Source organism: Ischnura elegans, chromosome X, assembly GCF_921293095.1.
Source record: "Ischnura elegans chromosome X, ioIscEleg1.1, whole genome shotgun sequence".
NCBI lineage: Eukaryota > Metazoa > Arthropoda > Insecta > Odonata > Coenagrionidae > Ischnura > Ischnura elegans.
This window is the reverse complement of record NC_060259.1, coordinates 38,721,098-38,742,745: the sequence shown is the minus strand read 5'-3', so window position 1 is coordinate 38,742,745 and position 21,648 is coordinate 38,721,098. Positions and strand designations below refer to the sequence as shown.

Here is a 21,648-nt window from a genome sequence, read left to right as displayed (position 1 = left end):
ATATTTGCGGCATAGCCCTGAAGAAATTAGGATTCGTCAAGCGTATTGTGGGAAGATTTTCGGATGAGAAAGTAAAAGAAAGGTGCTATTTCGCTCTCATCCAACCGCACCTTGAATATGCAGCGAGTGTATGGGATCCAGTGCAGAAAGACTTAATCCGCGAGCTGAATAAGATACAAAGGAAGGCTGCGCGTTTCGTCAAAAACCGCTACGGGCGTACAGACAGTGTTACCCAGAGGTTAAGCGAATTAGGCTGGGAGCCGTTGGAGACGCGAAGGCTGCGCGCTAGGCTTAGATTGCTTGAACAATTAAGAATGGATATCTTTAAGAGCGACACAGAGAACATAATCTTAGAGCCACACTATATTTCCAGGTCCAACAGAAGCGATAAATTAAGAGAGATTTTTTGCCGAACGGATAGATATAAACTTCGTTTTTCCCCCGAACAATAAAGGACTTTAATAAACGCTTGTCCCAACCTCGTTAGAGCACTTCTTTTTTTTTTTAATAGCTGTAAACGGCTGGTGTCCTAACACCCCCTGCCACACGCCTTTTAGGCGGCTTGCGGGGTATTATGTAGATGTAGATGTAGATAAGATGTATTCTGAAAAAAAGGAAAAACTCCCAGAGGCTTAAATTAGTTTCTGATAGTTAAGTAGAGAGCGACAAACACAGTTTTAGCTTATCACAAGAATTGCACTTGATCACAAATTTACGTGCACTCGTGCACGTGCTGCTTAATGCAATACCTTCTGCCTCCTTTGAGTCACCAATCAGTACTGAGGCATGCTGGCGAGTGGCGACTCGCTGTGCGCCCTGTCCTGTACGTGTGTTATACGCGTCAATCCACAACCCTCACTGAGGAACGGGTGGGGTGGAGAAGGACTCTCCGCTATCTCGGTAGTCCCCTCCCTCCCTCCCCCTCTCCCGCCAAGAGAGAATGACGTTAGTGCAATTTTTTCCCCGAAATTTTGGCGGCACCCTCAAAAGATCTCACGGCACCCCTTAGTGCCGCGGCACACCGGTTGGGAACCACTGCCCTACATCATAGGCATCACCTTAGCTAGTGTGTTTGTGGAAACAGTCTTTGCTCCTAAAGATCGATTTCCGTGCTCTTCGACTAAATTTTAATTTTTTATTTACATCAGGACGCTACTTTCCGATGAAATCATAAAATTGTAAAAAGCAAGGTTGAAAGGCTGAAAAAGTAGGAGCCATGTAGAACCTGCAGTTACTGAGATCTTCAGTTCATTTTCAGTAACCTTGAGTGATTTCAACGGGAGAGGCGAGTTACGCTTCGGGCTTATATTTGCGCTTTAAATAAATTCTTTCGGGTGTCAGCCCACCTATCCCTAAGACACTTTTGAATTGTCGTATTGATTCTCAGGGGTGTTTCTTTAGAATTTTTGTGAACTAATAAAACACCTTTTCATCTTCATCGTGGCCAATGTATTATCTTATTTTCCGTTCATTTACTAATCGATTCGTTGGGCACTGATTCCTCCGTGTTGTGGTAATAGTACCCAAGTAAACGCCAAATTTTTGTGGCGTCACCTCGTTAACGTGGACACCCTTAAGCTCGGTTTGATGTTCCAAAGGCCCAGGGCCAAAATTGAAACTGCAAATTAATTTGTGAGTGAAGAGTGATCGCGGATACATGGAAATAATACAAGCAGTAAATGGTACTGGCAACTGTAAAGTATCAGGTGGATAATTCTGCTGGTAGAGGTAAAGGATCATACCTTAATGAGCCGAGCAAGTATCAATAAGCTTGACCAGGTCATGAGCTGGAAAGCATTGATTGCTAGCTTCGTGTATTCCTCTGAAGAGGACATATTTAATCTGCGATACATTAATTTTTACATGCCTTCTCTGGCATTGCGGCAGTTCATGGCCAGTCCATCCTCTTTATTGATCAGGCATATTCAAATATTAGACATTCCCAAAATTACTCCTCTGGTTTGAGTTTTTTTGAAAATTGCCTTTCTACTGGATGCACCATGACGCTTTCAAGTGTACGCAGATAATATTTCTATGCTCCACCCCTTACCGTGTAGCTAGTGGGATGTCCTTGTGGCTGGAGGGTTTACATATGACTTAAATTGTATTAATAACTACGTAGACACAGTCAATCTTCTTTCTGTTTACTCTCGTTTCCTTTGTTATATTTCTGCGTCTTTTGTGAGCCTACATGTGTACTTGTCTTTAGCATCCCTTCATCCGCAGGTTTACTCTGCTAACATTTAGAATCGGATCTAGGACATATGCTCTGAGAGGGGGGGGGGTACATGATTTACGTCCATATCTGAGAGGGGCAATGGCGTTGCCAGGAATTTCGTTCGGGGGGAATGTACGGCTAAATTTCGTTCGGGGGAAGGGTAAAAAACCAAGGGGTAAAATTATTGAAAAACAGGGTACTAATTGTAAGTAATAGTTTTCAAACTAATTTTAACACTTTTAATAATCGAAAAAACTTCATTTGTTAAAGAAATATTTTTTAAATTCATGATTTTTCAATATTTCGTTTTATTTTATGAAGGAAAATAATTGTTTTTATATTTTGGGTCCAGACCCCCTAGACCCCTCCTGGCTACGCCACTGTAGGTGGTAAGGGTCATGCTGAGCTAATTCTAATGTGGGTAAATCTCTGTCTGAAGTGTGAGGGAAGGGGAAACATATCCCCCTTAGATCCGCTCCCACTCAGTATTGGCCCTGTCTTTCCGTGTTTTACCGGACTTTTTATTTTATTAGCTGATTAACCTTCCTGTTTGTATTGGTAGAATTTCTATTACGGAAAATCTGCAGCTAACTACATTGAAAATAATGAGCATCACATCAAAGATCTTGCTCTTTTTGTTTATTATAATGATGATGCATAGAAACCATAGATATCATCATCACATAAAAAAATGTCAGCGGCTTTCTGCTTTAACTTCTCTTCACATGTTCAATAGTTTGCAGTTGATGACAGCCAAGGAGCGGTTTTTCGCTTTTTTGCCGTACATTTTCCATTCGCCTTTTTTATTAATTGTTTGTTGAAAGTAATTTAACCTGGAAAAATCGTTGAGTCCCTGCGATGTATCTCAATGCTCTCCAAATAGTATATGTTATCTTAGCGCCACATGAATTAAAATCATTGGCGGATAAAATATGGTTGAGGAGGCCCTGGCTACGAGACAGGAAGTCCACACCCTGGAAGCTCGGAAGAGAGGATATGAGTGCATTTTTAAACGGGGGGCAGTAATCGGGTACCCATATAGATTCGGGAAAATCAAATTCTACGCTTCCGTTTAGTATAGTATATGCGCAGAATAGTCCAATCTAAAACATGAGACCAAAAATCGTGACCTTCAAAACCGCGCTTCTGTATCCTTGCTCAATGGCGTAACTAGGAATATGCCTTGGGGGGATGGGATGGCGACCCCTCCCCCCACAAGGCAAAATCTAGTAACAATTTTGACAAATGACATACCTGGAAATATATTTTAGATCATTTTGGCACTAAAAATTTAGCTTTAAGCGGTTTTAGTTATTTCATGTCAAAACTAGACAATAGATATAAATATTTTTTTATTTCTCTGAGGCTCTTGGAGGGGGGGGGGGAATATCCCCTCATCCGCCCCCGTTGTTACGTCGCTGTCTTTGCCTGATTCTAACTCGGCGAACAATATGCCATTGAGAAGTTTTCAAATTGCTTTTTCCGAGGGCCGAAAGTGGAGGGCCGTCGATGGAGTGTCACAGTGTTAACATATATTAAAAAATCCTCATAATATAGCATTTAAATAAAGTTTAATCTTGATTTAAAGGTCTACATGCTATGCGATGGACGATAAGCAATCGCTGCTTCGGTGGTCTTGCAGCTGGTTGCAGACGATGTTGAGGTATGCAGTCGCAGCGCCACTACCGTCGGCACGGGAAATTAGTGACCATCAGCGCCGACAGCGACATTCTAAGTTCCCGAAAGCGGTGAGAATCGGAAGTTATTTCTGTGTACGTGGGTTGAAGTCCATTGAAAATTGTTTATGATTGTCTGTTTCTTGTTGTTGTGTGGTAGCGTTGTGAGCTTTGGTTGCTGTAGTTATTGGTGATTACTACTTGGGATCTATAGCGTTAGATTCGTCGCAAAGTTTACCTGTGCCACGGATATTGTGTTTCGTCAATGTGTTGTCAAGGTGAGCTTTTATTGTTCACTGCTTTGACTATCATTAATTATCCTTTGTATTCATATTGACGCTCGAATCATTGAGTTAGTGCCCGTAAGTGTTTAATGTATGTGATTAGAGTGATGTGTTTATGCGGTGCACCTTAGTAAATATTGATAGTTGAAAATTCTGGTACTATTTTGCAACTCTTCGATTATTTCCGATGTGAATATTTGGTATTTGCCTTGCCTACATCTAGCCATTGTTGATATTTCTGTTGGGTGTGTTTTAATTGCATCGTATGCATGGGCGCGGCATCTTTCGCAATCGTGGCCATATTGGGTATGCATTCCTGAAGAACTGCGCGGTGTCTGTCAAGATTGGGGGTCTTCAATAATATGATCACGGGAAAAGTTGTGCTTTTTTCGATACAATTAAACGATCGTTTTGAAGCCATATAATTTAGTTATACAATTTGAGTTCCTATAGACTGCTGTCATCGTTTCCTAGTGACATGTGACTCTGGAATTCGTGTGTTTACTTTATTCACAATAATATCATCAGTATCGTTTGGACGCCGAGTGAAATGTTTAGTCAGTATGGGTGACTTAGGGGAGGGACTTTAGCGTAGTTCGGTGTTTGAATCTGCTTTCGTGTAAACATAACGGTGTGTTATTTGCCAGGTCATTTGTCGGGTGTAGTGTCAGACATCCATACTGTGGAATGTAGCGTGTGCGGCGGATCATTAGCTAAAGAATTTAATGGTGTCGCCAACTTTCTCCTGCGCCTACGTGAATTTCATATTAATCATCTATGAATTTCGTGAATTCATGATGGCAGTAATGAACGAAGGAATGTTGATGTTTGTAACTGCGCCCACGTCTTTTCTCGTTCCGAGTAATAATTCCCAGTAAGGGGAGTCGATGTAACCCCCTCAGTCGCAGTTGCTGCCACTTGTTGCATGTCGTGTGGGAAAGGTTCGTCTTCATGCACGGGGGTCTTTTTGCGCTATAAAACGACTTCGAGGTATTTTATAAAAGTTAACTCTAGCCGCATTACTTCTGTTCGGGAATAATTTATGTTGTTGTTTTTGACATTATATTCCAATGTATCAACATTTATAGCTTGAATTTGTTCATTAATATGATTGATCTCCTTGCCAGTGTAGCGTAATGATGATATGTTTATTTGCCTGGTAATCAACAGTTTCGAAGTGATTAGCGTTATTCTAGTATTTATCGAATTCTCATTTCAAAAAGCTATCGTACATAGTGTGAAATTTTCGTACCCGCGATTTAAATGCTTTGCACATCCTGGTAACTCTTGTCTGCCGTCGTAAAGTCTTGGTGGACACTCCCCTTGCGAGGAATTTTGTGTGACCTTCACTGACTGCGTTATACCTATATTGAGCGGAAGACATTCGGCGATGCATACCATAATTGCTAAATAGATTCTGGGATACACAAATTGGAGTCCTGCCTCTTCAGGTGCATGGAATTCCAATTATTTACCTTGTATATTAGTGCCCCCCTGTTGACTGTACTTATACTTGACTCTTACGTGTGCCCACCTCCGTCTTGCGATGGGTGAAATTTGCAAACGCCCTATAGTGAAATCGGTTTGTATTAATTGTTAGATACGTTTGGAAACCTTTGTGGGGGAAATATTTTTAGGCATTGAAGAATTTTTAGTCACCCTATTGCATAATTCTGTTTTTTTAATTGCTTTAAATTGCGTTTGGTGAATAATTGACCTTAGTCACCGTAGTGTTGATATTTCATTTCATATTGTATCATATTTTATGGGATTCGTTTCTTAGCTTAGCTTTTCGTGTACAATCGATTATCGTTCGTTTGGGGTTACATTATTATTCGCTTTTGTATCTCAGCAGAGTAAATGCATGCCTGTGTTCGTTACATGCAATTAATGAAATTTTTTTTGGGCCTGTCGTTCGAATACCTAGTATGTTTGTGTACACTGTGGGCTTATAGGGGTACATGTTGCGCATGGATGTAAGGTTCAAAAGTGCATTGTAAACTCCGTTCTCGTAATCTTCATCATTACATATAGCATTAAGTGCAAGAAGGTGTTGATACTTGGACCATCATATGACTTAAAACCTTATGCTCCCAACGATTTGTTATTCAGGCTGCTGATGCCATCCAAAGAAGCGTTGGGAATCAGCTAACTATGCCATCTTGGTTGATTTTGGAAGCATTTCCCCAGGAGGATAAACTAGACTTGCAGTAAGTGAATACTAATTATTGGATTTTACTCATTGTCAATTGGTTTTGTAAAGTTAGTACATGTACCATCTTTGACCAGCGTGACTCGATATGGCATTGTTTCATCATTCAGCTTGGAAAGTAATCGAGTGAGGAACGTGTGAAGTTTTGTGTGATGGCTGATCACTCTTTTGTATTTTTACCTATCTTGATGGTAAATGCTCCTGTGTATGTGTATTCTGTTATTAGAATAGAAATTACTGATATCCAAGAAGAATGCTCTGAATGTTGAGGAAACATCATGGAATGGGAAGGTCTATTAGGGTTTTTTGACTTGTATGCGTAAAATAAGAAGGAAATGCATCGTTTAGTTGTGAAAACTGAGGCTGAAAATGTGAGGTGTGCATTCAGTATTGACCGCATCAGTATTTCCCTTGTCCTCTGTGCTTACAAAACTTCTCGGTGTGGCTGCTTCCTCCATAAGAATTGGTTATTGTTATTTAGGAAAGAAAAATAATGATCAGGAGGTAGTGCTTTAATCATTAATTTGATTTTATTCGTCAATTTCATCATTGATATTAACGGTGCTTCGATAGGAATAAGAGATTTACCCTGTGGCTGTGGGAACTTCTTTAAGCATTTTGTCTGGTGAGTGGGGGAGTACTTTTCCGTACATTTGGTTGTTAGCCATTTACTTACGGCTGTTTTCCTTGGAGATATTATTGCGAATCCTTCAATGACCTCTGGCTCTCTCTTCACCCTCCTAGTGATGAGCACTGAGGGCCCTGTTCAAGACATGGTATTGATCAGAAAAATTGTAATTGTCAGCGTTGTGAAAGTAAAATTTGAGCATATAAGCTCTAAGTAATAAAACCCCTTGATTATTATTCTGTGTACGGGCCTTAGAAAAGTTATCATAAGGATTTCCACCCAATTGCTTTCCTCAATGGTGAGTATAGGAAGTAGCCATTCCAAATCATAAAGAGTCATATTTGCACACTGAGTGGCACTCATAGTCATAGGCTGTTGCAGCCTAAGACTTCAATTCAACAAATTCAAATTCTTGGTATTGTTGTGTGCCATATTCATGTTTATAATATCCCAACTGTTGATTAAAATTTTCATTGCTATTAGGTAGAGTATTCCAGCAATTTATGATCACTGTTAAATCAAAAAGGTTCATGCTTTGTTTTCTTGCTGTAAGGATTTCATATCATGTATGTAGTTACGTAGCAGGTTTTTATTTGACATCTTAGTAACCTCAGTATCTAATACACCTTAATCTTTTGTAGCTTTCTGAAGTTTTTTTTATATGTATTTAAGGTTATTTTCTTTACTTATCTGCATCAATGCAATGACCTGAGAAATGTTTTTACTGGCAAATATTATACCTTTGATTGTTTATATTGCTTGAATTTATCTCTGAAAGAAAGTGAGCTTTCTGTTTTTTTTTTCAAATATTTTAATGACCTATCACCTTATTACCTACTCCTGATTGCTATAGTTGGCAAACTGCCAGGACTTAATGATATGTGTACTTCATAAAACCAGTTTGGAAGTGTAGTTGAGCCTCCATGAATTGTTATTGAGATGAGTTAGTGGTATTTTGCAGTTAGCCTTCGGATGTCTGTTCTTCACATTAATGCCTGCCATATTTTATGTCCATGTTCATCCTCACACTTATTCCAGGGACCAAAATCATCTACTACATCTACAACTACATACTACCCCTCAAATTGCCTAAAAGGTGTGTGGCAGGAAGTGTTAGGACAACAGCCATTTACCCATAAAATGGAAGTGCTCCAGCAAAATTACAACTAGCATTTATTAAAGTCCTTTATCGTGTGGGGAAAATAGAATTTCCATGCCAAACCATTTGGAAAAATATCTATCTTAACTTATCGTTTCTGTCGGACTTAGAAATGTAGTAGTCTAATGTAATATTTCGCGTGTCGCTCTTATAGATATCCATTCTCAATTGTTCAAATAATCGAAGCCTAGCATGTAGCCTCTGAGACTCCAGCGGCTCCCAGCCGTATTTGCTTAACATCTGGGTAACGCTGTCTGTGTGCCTGTAGCAGTTTTTGATGAACCGCGCAGCCCTCCTTTGTATTTTATTCAGTTTGCGGATTAAGTCTTTCTGCACCGGATACCATACCCTCACTGCATATTCAAGGTGCTATTGGATGAGTGCAAAATAGCACCTTTCTTACACTTTCTCATCCAAAAATCTTCCCATAATACGCTTGACGAACCATAATTTATTCAGGGCTATGCCACAGATATTCTTTATGTTTGTATTAATTATTATTTATTTTTCTCTGATAATGAATTATTACATGTATATTACTAGTATTAAGGAGCATATAAGTAATGCCTTAAGACTACATGGAGACATTCATTCTAGGTCTAAAGAGGTTATGGTTTTTTCAGTGTTCATCATATAATTTATTTCATTGGAAAATGGTGATGCATGGTAGGATACCAGTTGGAACCAAGCATTTCTTTTTGTTTTTTATAAGAAGGCCCAAGAGTAGATCCTTGGTATTAATTTTTCCTGTTTCTGAGCTTATGGTTGAGTTTTGAACATTAATTTACATGTTTAAACTATGTCTTCATTTACGATGGATGTGTAATTGAGCAAGTTACATTGGATATAAATTGCTGGTCTAAAAATTACAGCAAGTTGAGTTATGGATGTTTCAGCGAGATTTTTTGAAAATTCGGGAAGTTCCTTGTTCAGTTCTTTGTTTTCAGTGTATATAGTTAGCATCCTGGTTCTGCAATTGACTTGCTCAAGTAGGATCTGCTCCTTAATTTTCATTTGCGTACAGTACCTTTTTGTTGAGTTTTCATCAAGAATCCTGATTTTCTTTTAGTTGCACTCATTGGCCATCGCCAAATTGATGTAGCTCATGTGCATTTAGAGGGAACATCCTCCACAATGGTTGTGTTGAATCTCATTTATTAGTTACATTCCGGAATTTTGACAAGGACCATGCAGGAATATCTGTGGATAGATTTTTACATTGAAATTGAAGGGCATTGGAGGAAATTGACATCCTGGTAATTTTCAAATTATTGATATTCCTCTTTCTGTCACAATTTTGGGTATCAGGCACCTTAGGCTTGCGATGATAGTGTTTTTTTTACTAGGTGCATAATTCTTCAATGTTAGTCATAATTTGAGTTTATTTTGTTATTATAGTTGAAAAACTACGCTGAAATTAGTTTAGTCAGCATCAAGTTTTTCAATTGTTTTTTCCTTTTTTTTTCACGGCTGTACAAATTCATTGTTAGAATACAAGATTGAATTATGCCTGTCTCTGTATTATTTTTCTGTGTTCATTGTTTTGACGAATATTTTTGTATCAAAACATTTTAAGGATGTATGGTTACACGGCTTGCATATTTACCCTAACTTCCTTTGTTTGTGCACAGTCACTTACAAATGTCTGTCCACAAAACCGGTGCAGCTGAGTTTATAATTTTATGAAATTGACTTCAGCATATTGCATATGCGAAGCGACAGTGAAGAATGCCACAGTCAGGCTTAAGTGGATTGTGATGGTAAATTGAACTGGCCCTTTCAAAGCTCAGGGAATTGGCCATACTCAAAGGCTGAGCTGAGCTGAAAACTAGTTTGTTGTGATTGTTGTGGGGGCTGACTTTTGAAAGTGACTGTGCCTGGAGTTCTAGCTTTGTGAATTTTTTACTGCCAAGTGTTTGCCCATCAAAATAGAAAACCTTTGAATTAATTAGTGAGTTATCAGAGAGAACTATGCGACTATTTACGTCAATTATTGAAGGTTATTCTCATGCTCACCATTTTTAGTCCACAAACTAAATGTGCTCTGAGTAGCCTAACTGTTTACAGTGGATGTTTTAGGGTAATCTGTAAAAGAAAATGTAAGGGAAAGGAAATACATGTACTTTTTTTGATGCAAGTACTTAATTTATGTATAACGAACATCTTTTTGTTTGGATCAGAAATGAGTGCATCATGTTTTCATTAGGCTGGAAAGCTGGTGCTGTCTTCCTTCTTATTTCAGTAATATAGGATTCATTCTTTCTACAAATTATTTAAAGGGAAAATTAAGGCAATTTTGTGTTATATTGAGGCTTATTTAATGTGTAGTTAAATGTGTAAGTAATCAATTATGTTGGAAAATGCTTTCACAATATCTTTCTCTTTCATTGGCAGGTAATTTTTGCTGATGACCTCGAGGAGGAGAGTATAGTAGAAGAGGTTGTGATTTTCGAATTGGTAAGTAGGAGAGAATACTAGTGTATTATTTTTTCAGATTTTCTTTCATAGCACTTTCAATTTACTCTTACGTTTAATTTACAAAAACTGTTCTTTTATTTATTGATAATGACCTCAATAGGTTGAAACAGTGTGGTGTTTTTAATAAATGCTGGAATATAAGAAAGTATTTTTTGATTCTATTATGCGTAGCTATATTTGTGTGTGGTTACTTGTATTCATGATGGTGGCTGCTAATTATTTTGCCTTCACCGGTACAATGGGTTTCCCCGATTACTTTCAAGTTAATGAGTTATGCACTGCACTGAAGAAACAAACCTTAATTCTGAGTGCATACAATGGGTGCACTTCTTGACCTCACTAATTTTGCATTTTTTTTACATGTTAATCATTGTTCTTGTCACTCATTATCATGAGATTCTCGCTGTACATCATACTCACTAAAATGAGCTTCCTCTGTATTTATATTGAGCCTCTGTAATTATATTGAGCATTCAATGATAGTTAGTATAAATCCTTTTGCGATTAGCAAATATTTTCAAGCCTATGAATAATTTTTGTTTAAATTTCAATGCAAATAGGTGGGAGGAAATGTAACTGTTGATAGAGGAGGACTAGAAATTGGTAGCTGTATGAGGAGGATTTTGTTGATAGTGTTATTGGCAAGTCAGTATTTTTCTAGTGGTAAATTTTATTACCATGTGAGGCAGTTGCGTAATGGTGCTATTCAAAAAACATGCTGAATAATATGTAGAAAATGTTTGAAAAATTGCAAGGTTTTGCAGTTGTTGCATCTGTTATTTTATATTATGTTGTATCTTTATCTGATGACCATGTGATCACATAATATTTTTAACATAAGATGAATTTTATATAAGAAGATTGAATGATATAAATTATATCAGTTTACTTTTTCATTAAGTAAATTATCCACCAGTGTTTAATGTATTATAATGCATGTTATTGCTCATGATGAAGTGTATTTTTTGATTTATGCATTAGTTTTCCCTCCAATTTTTTTTTGTCCTTTGAATACAACCTTCATGTCATCACATTTTTTTTGTTTGCATACTTACCTCTCTCTCTTCTGTTATTATTGCTTTAGGTTCATAAAAAGCTTAGATGCCCAACAACATGATGCCGTATCGAGGAGAGCATCGTTCAAGTGTGCATTCAAATGGCTATTCATCAGGTACTGTTTAGTATTTCTCTTGTGTTAAATGCATGCATACTTGATTCAATTGCTCTTTATCAATGTGGCATTTCATGTTCTTCGAGTATGGGGTAGCTGGTAGGGATCTGTGCAGTAATTTTGTAATGATAGAAAGTCATAGTAAGTTTTGAGTTGCCATTGTACATTCATGAAATATGATGAAATTTTGCAAAAAACCTTTTATTAATGAAATTGGATCGTTTTTAGATGTTACCACGATATTTAACAAAACAATTCACATTTTGAAGTTAACTCATGATATGTTGAGGATGACATTATTTTTCAGTTTTATTTTAATATGCTCGTATAATACAACAGGTGATGAAAGTTGTGCCATATGCGTAAAATATATTTTATTAATCTTGTAGAATAAATCATCTCATGTTTCGAATATGATTCATTATTATTTTTATGAGAAATACCTAAGTATGTTTATCACTGGTGGAACACAATTGCTGCAGTCTTCACACTGCTCTGGCTATGATGTTTGCACTGCTTTTCCTCGGATTTATTTACCACTTTTCAGGGTCCCTAATGATAAGGAAAGGAGAACGTTGCATCATATTCACCACAAGGTGATCCAGTGATATGTATAATTCAACAAAAAACAAATATAAACCTTTTTATATTCTTGTCCCTTATGATTTTTGTGTATGGTATCTGGTCATCTTCTTCATGACTTCAGGGCATGTTGATCTTGCAGAAATTAAAAATAACCTGTACAGCTGCTCGTCCCCTTGATCAAATATGTATCGCAGATGAGTAATACTTGGTTTAGGGAGATGTTCTCGTGTTAGAGAAAATGTTTTATCTTGATGTTATGGTTGTGATGAATATTGAAGAAGAGATGCCATACTTCAGTGCAACTTCTTGTTTGCACATGATTGCGCGCTATCTTCTTTATCAATCTTTTCATGACCAAACTCACTAGTTTCCTAGATTTTTTTAGTTAGAAACATTTTATTCAGTGTTAAATTTTGTTGTTAAAGAAATATCATGCATGGGATATTGCTGTAGACTCATTATTACGAAGTTCATGGGACCGAAAAACCGGAGGTTTGTAATAACGAAGTTCATATGAACATTTCTTACAGGAACCATTGCAAAAGAACATACTAAGTCAAAATTTCTTGTCTCTTAAATATCCAGTGCTTATAGTCACACAGCGGAATAGCTTCAAAGTCATGTGTATAATATACAGGATTAAATTACATGCAAATATATTAAAAAAAAAAACATTCATTTGGTTTCATCAAATGAAGAATGTGGCATGACGCAATGGAGGGTAGATATCTGCCTGAGTGCAGTAAGTACTCAGTACACAAATTGTTCATAAGCTGATAAACCTATGCAAGGCATTGAAACATGCGGTTATCCTGCAGAATGCAATACTGCATTGCAATGGTGCATTAACCCACCATTTTGACTAGCTGATCTAGCTGCGTATGCGATGCTGATGGAGTCAAAAAAATTGCTATCCATGGGGAGGAAGAAAAGGCAAAATGCCGACAGTTCCAGATTTCACAGCGGATTAAACTGCGATGATACTTTGTTCAGATTATGCCCAAAGTGCAAGTTCCTCTATGCCACACTGTGTTGCATCAGCCAACTCCAAAGGCACCAAGTCTGAAATTTCGGGTACGGTTGAATTTTTCGAAGGTTCAATTCTTTGAAAGTTCGTAAATCGAATCTTTGTAAGAAGAGGACTTCATGTACATCCAATTTACAAGCGGTAACGAATGGATCACCGTGATTCCTCCGGAATGAAGCTTATTATATGATGTTGCATGCATACTGAAGTATCTCTTACTGAAGAAAGAATCATAATTGATGCTCTTGGGAACATTGCTTGAGGAGAACTTAAACATATCGCAATGATTATGATGTAGCGTAATGTATATCCTTCTAAATGCCGTTGCTTACTCGTGAAACTTCGTAATAAAGTTCTTTTTGTAACTGCAGGGACTTGGACTAAGGATAGAAATTTCGTAATAACATTTCTTTTACTATAGGTTGAATACGGCTTTTTGTCGAGACCAATGATTTGCTTCGTATTAACAAGAACTTCGTAATAATGAGAACTTCTTAATGAAGTTGTCTGTATTATCCAGAGTCTACCACTTTATATTGAGTGTAATTCAAATTAGTGAGTGTGACCTCTGTTTGCAGGGGGATCACATGTCATGCCCTATGCACAGTGTATAGATACTGATTTCTTACATTTCAATGATTGATACAAGATGGAGAGATTAAGTGCCAAGATATTGATGCTGTTATTATTTTAAGGAATATATATTCTGATAATAATGTGTGAGATTTGGAGCTTTATAGACTGTGATCTCAAAAAAAGGAAGAAAGGGTATTCAATATGAAATATGTCATTAGAAAGAAGTAAACCTGGGGTTATTTTAAACTTTCATTATATAGTGGTGCATGCAAAATCAGGACCAGTAAATTACTTTGTCAGTTGGTGTCAGTTTGAAGACTAGAAGTTCACAAGTGAGATGTTTTATGTTATATGGGTTATAATGTAGTGTATAGCAAGGGAGAGCTGGTAGGGATTCAGCATCCACAGAAATTCTTTTAAGTTTTTCAGCAGTATGTAGGATAACTGTTTTTGACTCAATGGTAATGCTAATCTGTTGTGATTATTTTAATGTAGATGGATTATGGGTGGTATAATTTTTTTGTAGATCATCAAAACCAGTTCTCTGGTGAAGATGCTCCCACATTCGTCATTGAGCACCTTGCTACTTTCACTGTTTCCAAAGAGACTGGCATTGTGTATCCAGCTGATGGGATGCGCCGACTTTTGCAGTTGGAGAAGGCTAATGGCATTTGGTCTCAGAAGATGCAGATGAAACTTGACCGCTCTTGGGTCCTCATAATGGACTATGAAACTGGGGTATGTATGAAGTGTCTAATCTTTATATCTAAAAAGGAGAAGTGTGAAGCACCATGCTAGAGAATGGATGATTTCAGGACTTATGAGACCTGAAGACTTTTGTTTCAGTTAGGAATGGGTTGGTACCATTTCTTTTTTTGTGCTTCCGGTCAGTTCTTGGCTTCACTTGTCGGTTTCAGTTCTCGCTGCCAGTTTGTAATTTTACAATCAGTAAGCTCATTTCTCAGTGGTTAAAGGAGTTTTTGGTCTAATTAATGTGGTATAGGATAATTTACTTGTATCTGTCAGAAAAAATAGTTTATCTTTTGCTGAAAACATCATAGGCCAATCAGAGCCATTGTAAAGGGCAATTATAATTCCGAATAAGCCTGTACCTCTTACCACCACTGACATGACATGCTATTGTGAGTGGTAGCTTCTTTTCCTCAGTTATCTATGACAGTAGGAGGGATATTCTCTTGGTAGACTCATTTGCAAGATTCAAATGAGACTACCTGGTAGTGCTTTTCCATTGGTGTTCTTCTGCAAAGGCGGCACTGAATCCATTGACTCTGCTGGCTGCTTTGTCTTCACGTAATATATTGTTCTGCCCGTCCTGATCCCAGTACCAGATACTTCCTGTGTGAAATGCCATTGAATGACAATAATTCATTCCTATTGCTGAAAAAGCTACCTTTTTAGGATTAAATTCTGCTTTAATTTGACTTGAATGATTATGTGACAATTGATGATAAGAGTAATTCTGAAAACAGGAGATGATAAGAGGGTCGCTACTAAGATGGTTTGATTGGAATGTGTTGAAGACTTACCCCCTTTCCACTGTTCTTGCAATAGGCAGTCTGTTAATTGCCCAATATTTACCCATTCCATGACTTGCTCTTTTCAAAAACGGTAATCCAACATCTAAAGGATCTTTCTTTGATCCATTCCTTGGTCATTCTCATTGAAGGATCCCTGTAAGAGCCGAGGTAGTGTTTCTCCCATTATCTCTTTAAGTTTTGAGCAAGCATGTTCTTTCTCACTGGGGCAACATCATGTAACATCATAATGTAGATATTACATACTCCATTTCGTGACATCCTTGGCAGTATCATGGGATGCGATAAATTTGCTTCAAGTCCCATCTCTTTAATAATTTCATAATTTAATCATGGATGGAATGAAATGAGTTTTATGGTTCTTATAGGTGGTGATGGAGAAGTTTCCTGTACCATTGATTCAGGAACCAACAGCATTTACCAGCCATGATCCAATGGAAATTTACAACAATATCCTTGTGTTTATTGTTGGTCCTGGCCAGAGACAGGCTCCTGGACGCTCAGAGATGCACATTTTTCAGGTAAAATTTTTTCAGTGCCATTTTGTGTTCAGTGACATGGTAACACAGATCATTCATGATTCCAATGTTGCTTTAACCCATAAAATTTGAAATGGCCGATATATCAGTCTCCAGGCCAGTCCCTTTGCCCCTTCCAATTCTTAGTATCAATTTTGAAAAAGCCTTGGAAGTGAAAGGGATTAAAAAAGCTGGAATGATTGAAATTCCTTAAATTTCTGTATGATGTCTGCAATATGAGTCTGTAATTAATTAAATGATGCTAATTTAAGCTGTCCTCTCAGTTCTTAGCATTATATGGAGAGAAAACCATGTAAAAGAAACTCTGATTAGCGAACCTGTGATTAGTGATTTTTGCTTTATGATGTTTGCTTTTTTGTGCATTTTCTTGTCCAAAATGTATGTGACCCTTGCCATTTCACAATTTACTCATGTTTGGAATTTCAGTCTAAAGTTTATTGTCATTATTTGCCCTTTCAGTGTTATTTTCGAAATTCAGAAAGTAATTTGAAATAAAATTTCTCACTATTTCTCTACCTGTGTTTCTTTAAATCTCATCCCTCTCAAAGATTGTGAGAATATCGTAAATTTGGCATAAAAAAACTAATAGAAATCAACAATAACTGAATTTCTTGAGGCCTGTTTTTGAATGAAATATTTTTACGTATGATGTTAAAAAAACTGCCCTTTTATAGTGCCAGAGTGTATCAGCTCAAGATCTGGTGGAGGACTTGAAATTGCTGCGAGCCGGGAAACTAGCCGTGGGAACAAATTCTGGTGGTCTAAACCCTCGACAAATTCCTCCACCTCCAGCCACACCGCCTCCGGAGCCACCTCTTAATGGGGTGAATGTTCGAGAGCAAGTGTCAGTTTTCAATGCAGCCTCTCATCGTAAGTTGTAAAAAAATATATATGGAATTAAGTTACATTAGCTCTACTTTGTTATGATATTAAGATGTAGTCTGTAAAAGTGGTGAGCTAAAGATGCTTGTTATCATGTCATGAAATACCACACGACCACCTTGCTGTTTATCTCCTGGTTTAAGCAGGATTGACAACTCAAAATCAAACCTTAAAACTCTGCTTAGGTGTGTAGCCTCTACTCTCAAAGGATCTTCATTCTCTCCTCTTGATGTTTTCAAAAATTCTGTTGACCTTCATTATTCCACAAAGTTAGTTAAACAGCAACACACTTCGATTGAATCTCATAAACATCTGTGTTTGATGGACTGCAAGCGAAGGAGCTGGTTACCTCCAGCTCTGCCACCAGGCTGTTTTTGGACACCTCATGAACTCTAGTTTTTACGGCAATGATGCCACTAGTCTGGCTGATCTGCCATGTAGCTCTGGTTATACAGTAGCCCCTCATTGATATGAGCAACCATATTACAAAGTACTCATTTTTTCAAAGTAAATCGTTGGTCCCGTCGAAAAGGGTAATCCAATCTCTTTACGTTATTACAAAATTATGAACTTCAGTTTGGGTCCTATGGCTCGCAAAAAGAACTTGCACACTAAGTTCACCAATAAACAACAGCATTTACGTGGACATTACACTATGCTATGTCATAGTCATTGCACTATGTTTAATTTCTCCTTATGCACGGTGCTGAAGAGTGTCAGTTATGGTTTTTTCTTCAGTAGAAGATAATTTACTAAGCACCCAACATCATATAATGAGCTTCATTCCAGGGGAATCATGGTGACGCACATACCAGCTGTAAATTGGCTGTTCAGTAAGTCCTCTTCTAAGGAAAGTTCTATTTATGATCTTTCAGTGATTCAAACTTATGAAAAAGTCAACAGTGCTTGGAATTTCAAATTTGGCACTTTTGGAGTTGGCTAATGTGACGCGGTGTGGTGTAGAGGAACTCGCTCTTTGATCACTGTCTGAGCAACACAAAAATAGTGCATAACATTGTCGTTGAAGTTAAAAATTCATTTTCATTCAAGAAATTTATTTGTGAAATGAATAATTTTATAATTCTATTTTGTCTGTTTTTGAAGTGAAAGGAGATAGGGAAGCCATTTTTTAACTTTATCAGTGTAATCTCTTAACTGATAGTGTTATAAACCAGAAATTTTTATTGCGTTTACAATCTGAAAGGTTTAATTTTTATATTAAAAGAGAAAAGCACCCATTTTTCTCTGTGCTACTATTTTTGGTGATGCAATTTTAGTCATAGTTTGTAAAAATGAGTTCTCCTGTAGTCTTTAATTTCCTATGCATGATATTTTCATGTTTTTTTTTAATCTAATCATTTCAAATACCTCAGCATGCATATTGAAGCCTTCTCAACAGTACTGAAAACCTGCTTGTATCTTCAGAACTTTGCATTTTTTGTTTCATTTCATCACATTTTATTGTATAAGCTTGTAATTTGTGGGGATAATAATTCAATGATCTAGCAAATTTGTTCATAGCAGTGCTAGAAGTTACTCTTTATTCTTTGATAATACCATGAACCCATGAGTATTGTTTTATCAAATGTTGGTGGAATTCTCAACTTATAATATCCCATCCTTGTCATCTGTATATGATGCAATGTACATCTATCTCTTGCATAAATTGCATAAATTGATGATGTAACCCTAATCACTAAAATCTAATCGTTTAATTACTAAGTCATATATCAGGCATAATTTTTATTTAGAGACAGGCCTGTGTGATAGAACTTTATGTCATGGAGATTGAAATGTATAATTGAGATTGTAATTTGTCTTATGAAGATCAACATAACTTTGAAGCTGTGTACATTTTTTATTGAGAAATCGTACTTCCATTGTAAAATCTAAGCTGCATTGCCTTAAATCAAGTACAGTAAAACCTCTATGTAGTGAACCTCTTTACATCGTAAACCTCCATACTTCGTACCAACCCTCCGGTCCCGTCAGATTTACATGTAAATTTATAGGCAAACCTCTTTGTAGTGAACCTCTTTATCTCGTAAAACCTCTATATATCGTACCAACAAGACAGCCCCGAGACGGCCTAACTACCTCTGCAAATCGTACCAAGACAACTAGAGACCATTAATGCAGCCGCGATTACCTACGTGGAATGACATTTTCAGTGATAAATATTTCATGCTTATTTTTTTCTTATACACCTTCAATAATTTTCACGTTAACCATTAGTTAGGGCATCCAACTACCCTAATCATATATTAAGTGACGGTAAATGAAGACGGAACACATCGTTTTCTCTCGAATCATGGTCAAAATCGCGCGATAGCACTCGCTTTCTTTTACTGATGGCTTTATTTTCTTGTAAGTGCCTACATACTATGTTCAGTTAATAAGAGAGGCGACCAGCGCAGCCTATAATCACTTACTGACGGAAATATTTCAACTAACTTCACTTCCATCCATGGAGACAGAATTACTCGACCGCATTGCTACTTCCGCTTCTGAAATGAAAACATTTCATGAATTTTCTGCGACTTAAAATAAATCAAGTACAGTTTCGCAATTATTTTATTCCCATATTTCCCGGTGTAGCACTTTCTTACTACTGCCTAGGTAATTTTTTCGATGCTTTCATGAACGATCGTTGTTTAAAATTTATTGCACTTAGCGACAGTCATATGTCTTGCCTGCGTATTTATACCGCGAAATCTGACTCTTCCATCGGGAGTCCGGGACGTCAATTTCTAGCAATACTGAACGAACATCAATCCATGCGCGACAGTGTTAGGTGAAGGAGACAGCTAATTAGCTGATATGCGGTAGGGCAATGAAATTTTTTACCGTCGCCGCCGCATTCTGAAGTAGTTCGCCCAGCATTCTCACTGGGAAATTACGTCCTTTCGCAGGCCTAGCATTTCTGTGTGCCCTCGACAGAGTTTTTCTTCGGAACGCTACGTGCATTGTATTTTGGAGAGAGGGAATTCAACAAAATTTTCAAAATTACGCTCAATTTTTGTCTATTTTTTGCAGTAGTCACGTGTTTACTTATTTTTTTATATTCTTTAACAAGTAGCATGTTATAAGAATGATAAATCAATTCTTAAAGATATAATAAGGGGTATTTTCAATTATTTGCCATAAAATATGAAAAAAATATGAAAATTACTTAATTAATCATAGGCTGATGATGGATTCAAGAAATAAAAGAAGGCGTCTGCTTGACATTACCACATAATTAGCAATTTTCCTAGCCATCAACGAGGACAGGCAGAAGGCAGTGACCTTTGGAATACCATCATTCACCCTCACATTTATTGTAAACAACCGAGGAAAAAGAGAAGAAACTGTATATCTAGGCTGCACAAATAAAAAAACTCAGGCAGTTAAATATGAGGATGAAGAAATTATGTTTAGAAATATAAAACTATTGTTCTTTCCTCCGAACACTATTAGTAAATTACAACTCATAGACCAGCGAATTATTTCTTCGGTCAAAAGGCATTAACGAAAATAGCTAGTGATTTATTTATAGTGAAAATGACATTAAAAACTGCTCGTGGAATTGAAAACATTATTTCGAAAGAGTTTGAAAAAATTTTTAAGCAAACCCATTAACTAATTTATTTTCTAAAAAGGCCTCTTGAACAATTTACTTTTACCTTTGTGTAATCATTAAATTGTAAATATATGTTCGCTTATGCATACCTATATGTTCAAATATATTAATATAATGGCTTGAAAGACAGTAGCACTTTTCATTTCCCAAGGATATGAAAAAATGGTGCCTACCCCTAAAACCTCTCTATAGTGAACCACCATACATCAAATTGCCCAAATTTTGGTCCCCTCCATTACGATGTAAAGAGGTTTTACTGTACAGTGGAACCTCGTTAAAGCGAGTACGGGCTATAGCGACACCCCCGCTATTACGAGAGATAGCCGATGTACCGTCAATTGACCCTATAATAAGCGTGTTAAAGAATTCGTTTTTACGAGACCCTTTCGGTGCTGGCTCTCGCCATAGCGAGGGTTTTACCGTCGGAAGACTTTCATGAAGACTCCTTAACCTCTGTAATTGCTAGCGATCTGTTAGAAATGAAGTTAATGGAGTGCTCAGTCTCAATTTTATGTGGTAAACTGTCGTTCGATAAATATAATGATGACGAAACAATGCTTTGCATGATTTTCATTCAGTGCGGCGCTTATAAATTGTTGGAATAGTTAGTCGTTATTTGAGTAAGGAAATTTAGTGATGCAAAAAAACATCGCCTTTCGTCTGGATTTATGCTTACGTTTATCGGATAGATGTTTATCTGTCGCCGCACCACTCCTGTTCCTGTATATCTGTTCGCAACAGGTATATTGGCTATTATTTGCTCCACCTCCGGTTAAGCGACAATTCGCTATAGCGAGTGTTTATTAGTGCACCGTGGGGTGTCGTTATATCGAGGTTTCACTGTATTTAGTTTTTTTATTCGTATTTGGCAATCACTTTATACAGTTTTATAAACTTTCGATATGATTCCAAATATGTATTAGCAGCCTCTTCAAACAGGTCTAGGAATGTTTCATGTTCAGGGAAACAAGACAATAGATAACTGGGGATTATTCGATTTATCTTGGAAAAATGATTCAAAGGTTATTCTGTACT

The 21,648-nt window shown here is 37.1% G+C and overlaps 1 protein-coding gene across 6 annotated transcripts in view; it reads left to right on the top strand.

Moving 5' to 3' along the window:
- The first annotated feature begins 3,970 nt into the window (after nt 1-3,970).
- Nucleotides 3,971-21,648, top strand: part of LOC124171754 (epidermal growth factor receptor kinase substrate 8-like protein 1) — a 61,539-nt gene continuing 43,861 nt past the window's right edge. For 2 of the 6 annotated variants that reach the window (XM_046551046.1, XM_046551040.1), the window contains exons 1-7: nt 4,000-4,172; nt 6,291-6,388; nt 10,572-10,634; nt 11,740-11,826; nt 14,541-14,752; nt 15,939-16,091; nt 16,784-16,979. In XM_046551046.1, the coding sequence (XP_046407002.1) occupies nt 11,757-11,826; nt 14,541-14,752; nt 15,939-16,091; nt 16,784-16,979 (631 nt within the window). In that variant the 5' untranslated portion in view covers nt 4,000-4,172; nt 6,291-6,388; nt 10,572-10,634; nt 11,740-11,756. The other 4 variants (XM_046551044.1, XM_046551041.1, XM_046551042.1 and 1 more) reach the window with 4 other exon arrangements.